General features: G+C 40.9%; 1 protein-coding gene across 1 annotated transcript in view; it reads left to right on the top strand.

Moving 5' to 3' along the window:
* Positions 1 to 2,780, top strand: part of LOC109530690 (oocyte zinc finger protein XlCOF20-like) — a 6,929-nt gene extending 4,149 nt beyond the window's left edge. The window contains exon 2 of the mRNA XM_019894581.1: positions 1,817 to 2,780. Coding sequence (XP_019750140.1) covers positions 1,817 to 2,598 — 782 coding nt within the window. The 3' untranslated portion in view covers positions 2,599 to 2,780. The remainder of the gene's footprint in view (positions 1 to 1,816) is intronic.
* Positions 2,781 to 4,640: the final 1,860 nt, after the last annotated feature.

Below are 4,640 nucleotides of genomic sequence, written 5' to 3'. Positions count from 1 at the left end.
TATGAGCAAAATTGTATCATGTTTAAAGTTTCATTTAATTTGGGCACATCTAAACGTTTGGGTGCGTATCCAGCACCTCCAAATGCCCACCTGGCCGGAGGGCTGTTGAAGTCCACAATTAGCACGTCAATGCAGGTGGGCAATCACAGGGGAGGGGGCGAAACTCGGTCACAAAAGGGGAATGAATAATTTGGGAACAGCGGTTGAACAACAAAAGACGAGTTGAGAACACCCGTCGCGCCCAGGCGACATTTGTCGTCCGCGAAGTCTGCAACATGTTGATACAGTGTAGACCAGACAGAAAGGCGCCAATGTATTGGTGGTTCAAAGCTTAAACTCAGGTAACCAATCACTACCGAGGGGCCGGACCGGGGGTGCGGTATGCAAATGTCGGGGGCAGTGTTTTCCTTGTATGTTACAATAAAAGTCGGAATTGGCGGGAAGGGAGCTCGAGAGTGTGATCATCGGAGCAACTGAACCGTCGTTGGCTCTCAGAGATCCCCTCCCGCCGATATTGAAGACAATTTTCCCTGTGTGCCGAGTCATTTCTTTAACTTTGTCCGAGAAAATCTCTGCCAGACATGTACCATGCTCATTTCCCAAATGAGGAATTTCTGTTATCAGGACAAATTGGACAGCGCAAACACGAGTTCGTACTGGAGAATATTTACTGTATTGCAAACTATAGCCAAACTACGCTCAAGGAGAACACCCCGCGTACGAGGCATGAAGTCAGCATTGCTGCTGTGTCCTCTGTAGACTACTAGAAGTGATTGATGTTTATTTCAGCTCTTTTAGTTTGTCATGATGAACAGTATTATTTCTGAAGTGCTAACTTACAGCACTGTGATTTAAGGGTCTGTTTTATTTATTGTCTATTAACTGAAGCAAGTTCAGTTTTGAGTACTTATATTGCTCAGAAAATTGTTCTTCCTGTTTTTGATGTTAACCGAAGCACTTTTTAAGGACCTGATGTTCAATTATATTTTAATTTTGTAATTCTTTGGAGATTTACAAAAACAAACAAAACAGTGATATTCCCCCTCGTGGTCGAAACTAAAGGTTGTACTTGGGACAAGTCTCAAATTCAGCTGAAAGTAAATGGCCAGGACGGCATCTGTCCAAGTCTTTTGAAAAAGAATAAAATACTTTATAATGCCACTTTTTGACTGCCTCAATAATGTAATGAATTTTAAATGAAAACAGGGCTTTTCTCAGCAATTTTTGGATGAGATTAAAAAATAGATTAATTAGATCAATTATTTACAGATCATAATTGATTAATCTCACAATTTTTTCAATCGCTTGACAGCACTACCCGTATCAACAAAAGCTTTGTCACTTCCACACAAGCCTTTCTTGTTGGCCAAACATATGGGGGTTCAAGGACCTGAATCAATTCCTTGAACCCTTCACACTCCACAATGCTGAGGGGCTGGCAATCCAGGGTGGAATTTTTTAGGACTTATCCACCACTCAAAAATCTGCCATGTCAGACTCTGTACAAGTCTTTCCACAAACAACCAAGGATAAAAAAAAAATTAAGATAAAACCTTTTTGTTTTGTCGCACACTGGAGAAATTCGCAATCTACAGCAGCAAAATTGGAGGGGAGAAAGTAGAAAAAGAAAACGAAGTATTATAAATAAACCACTGCCAGGGATAAAAAGAAACAAATAGAAAAATCCACCACCAACAAGTTACTCTACTCATGTCACATTGTGAATAGTAATCTGAATCTATCTGGCTCTCCTGATTACCTTCATTGTAATTATTAACCATAATTCCATGGGTGGTTGTCTTCCCGTGTCTTTCAGACATCAGCAAAGATGTTTGTCCTGAGCGTCTGGATGCAGAAATTAAAGAGGAAGAGAAGAGCAGAGAGGTCACCCACTTCAAGGAGGAAGAGGAGGAGCAGGCCCTTTATATTAAAAAAGAGGAGGAGCTAGAGCACCCATGCACAAAAGATGGTGACAACACATCATCGAATGTTGAGGATGATGTTCATGATGATGAGGAGGAGGAGGATGAAGAGTCTGATAGTGATCTGACATGTCACACTGACAAAAAACCCTGGAAATGTCTTTGGTGTGGGAAGACGTTTCCTTATAAGAGTCCTTTCAAAAGACATATGAGAATCCACACTGGTGAAAAACCGTTCACCTGTTCAGACTGTGGCCGGAAATTTTATTGTAAGGGAGCCTTAAAAACACACACAAGAACCCACACTGGTGAGAAACCTTTTGCTTGCTTAGTTTGTGGCCAAAAATACACTCAGAAGGCAACCTTAAAATCACACGCCAGAATGCATACTGGTGAGAAACCTTTTTCCTGCTCAGTTTGTGGCCAAAGATTCTTTTGGATGCAAAACTTAAAAAGGCATGCAACAACACACACTGGTGAGAAACGTTTTTCCTGTTCAGTTTGTGGCCAAAGATTCTCTAGGAGGGAAAGCTTTAAAAATCACATAAGAACCTACACTGGGGAGAAACCATTCACCTGTTCAGACTGTGGCCAAATCTTCTGTCACAAGGGAAGCTTAAAAAGGCATGCAAGAACGCACACTGGTAAGAAACTTTTTTTCCTGCTCACTTTGTGACCAAACATTTTCGCGGATGTCTCAGATGAAGAATCACAAGTGTGTTAAAGAGATGAATAGTTATCAATGAAGTTTTCACCCCGATCTGATCAGGCTTCATGAATCTGAACTCATCTGGCTCTCCTGACAACCTTCATTGTAGTTATAAACCATAATTCCATGTGTGTTCATCTTATCGTGTCTTTCAGACATCAGCAAAGATGTTCGTCCTGAGCGATTGGATGCACAGCCCTCTCACATTAAAGAGGAAGAGGAGAGCAGGCCCTTAACATTAAAAAAGAGGAGGAGCTAGTGCACCCTTGCACGAAAGTTCGGGACAAGACATTATCGAAAGTTGAGGATAATGTTGATGATGATGAGGAGGATGAAGAGTCTGATGGTGATCTGACATGTCACACTGACAAAAAAAAAAATGGAAATGTCTTTGGTGTGGAAAGACGTTTCCTTATAAAAGTCCTTTCAAAAGACATATGAGAATCCACACTGGTGAAAAACCGTTCGCTTGTTCAGACTGTGGCCGGAAATTCTGTTGTAAGGGAGCCTTAATAACACATGCAAGAACCCACACTGGTGAGAAACCTTTTGCTTGCTTAGTTTGTGGCCAAAGATACTCTCACAAGGGAACCTTTAAATCACACGCCAGAACACACACTGGTGAGAAACCTTTCTCCTGCTCACTTTGTGGCCAAACATTTTCACGAACGTCTCAGATGAAGAATCACGAGTGTGTTGATGAGACTCAGATTCAGGAAACTTTATTTATCCCCATGAACAGTTATCAATGAAGTTTTCACCCCTGATCTGATCAGGCTTCACCAAGGCTGATTGTAGTTTTTGTACTTTTATTTTCCTTGACTGCATTGAAAAGTTTTGTTGTTGTCATGAATTAGAAAATGGAGTATTGTCATTGGGGTTACCATACTTTTGGACTGTTCATTAGAGTTGGTTTGTATTGGGTTTTGAGTTGTGGTTTTAAAATCTTTGATCAAAGACAATCTTTAATTAAATTAAACCCTTGTTGGTGCAACCAAGCCATACAAGTGTTATTTACTTTTTTACAATTATTCCTTAACAGCTAAAGATTTACATATCAATAAAAAGTGGTATAAATATTTTTCTTTAATAAGATAAGAAATTCTTTATTAGTCTCGCAATGGAGAAATTCCCAATTCACAGCAGCAACGTTATGAAAGGAAGAAGTAGAAGAACAAAAAATAGGAGCTGCTGGAAAAGCAGCCACTCTCGCAGCGCCATTTTGAAGTCAAAATAAAAATATAACATAACACAACACATAAGACACAGACAGTCGTGCAATCTTAATCACCTTTCCTGCATACACTTTGTTGTTTGAAGCAGTTATAGATGAAAGAGGAGAGGATCGAAGTGTCCTTTCACCAGTGGATAAGAGACGTCATGCTGAAATTGAGCACACGTCTGCTCCAATCTAAGTTTTTAAAGTACTTAAGAGTACAACTGGTATATTACTGAAAAATTATTTTGATGATTAGTTTCATGAGTTTCTATATCAAATCCATTTTTTCGAAAGCAGGACTGAGGGGTCCATGTCGCTGGAACAATCTAACCGTGTAACTGCAAGAAACTCACTGCTACTTTGAGTGGCCTTTTCTTTTCTCGCTTCTCCCGTGTGCGTTAAAAGTCTTGGCAGCAGGGAAAAGTAGAACAGGGTGACCTGTCAAAAAATAACAGTGATGAAGTAATACAGGGGTAGAGTAAATAATGATTATAGATCAGGAAAATCCAGAGCTATCAACCTCTCTCTCTCTTTCTCTCTCTCTCTCTCTCTCTCTCTCTCTCTCTCTCTCTCTCTCTCTCTCTCTCTCAAAACACAAAATTATTCGTAGAATTGCATTGTGTATTTCCCTGACAAGGCACTTTAATTCCACAAATTAACATTAATGCTCAACACTGCCAACAAGAGCGAGCGAGAGCCAACGAGAGCGAGCGACAGCCAACGAGAGCGAGCGACGGCGGCGTTCGTTTGGGGCTCCGGTGGTCGGTGGACCCGGCGGCGGCGGGGGGGG

The sequence above is a fragment of the Hippocampus comes genome, unplaced genomic scaffold (assembly GCF_001891065.2).
Source record: "Hippocampus comes isolate QL1 unplaced genomic scaffold, H_comes_QL1_v1.1 scaffold273, whole genome shotgun sequence".
Taxonomy (NCBI): domain Eukaryota; kingdom Metazoa; phylum Chordata; class Actinopteri; order Syngnathiformes; family Syngnathidae; genus Hippocampus; species Hippocampus comes.
This window is presented reverse-complemented; position numbering and strand designations above follow the sequence as displayed.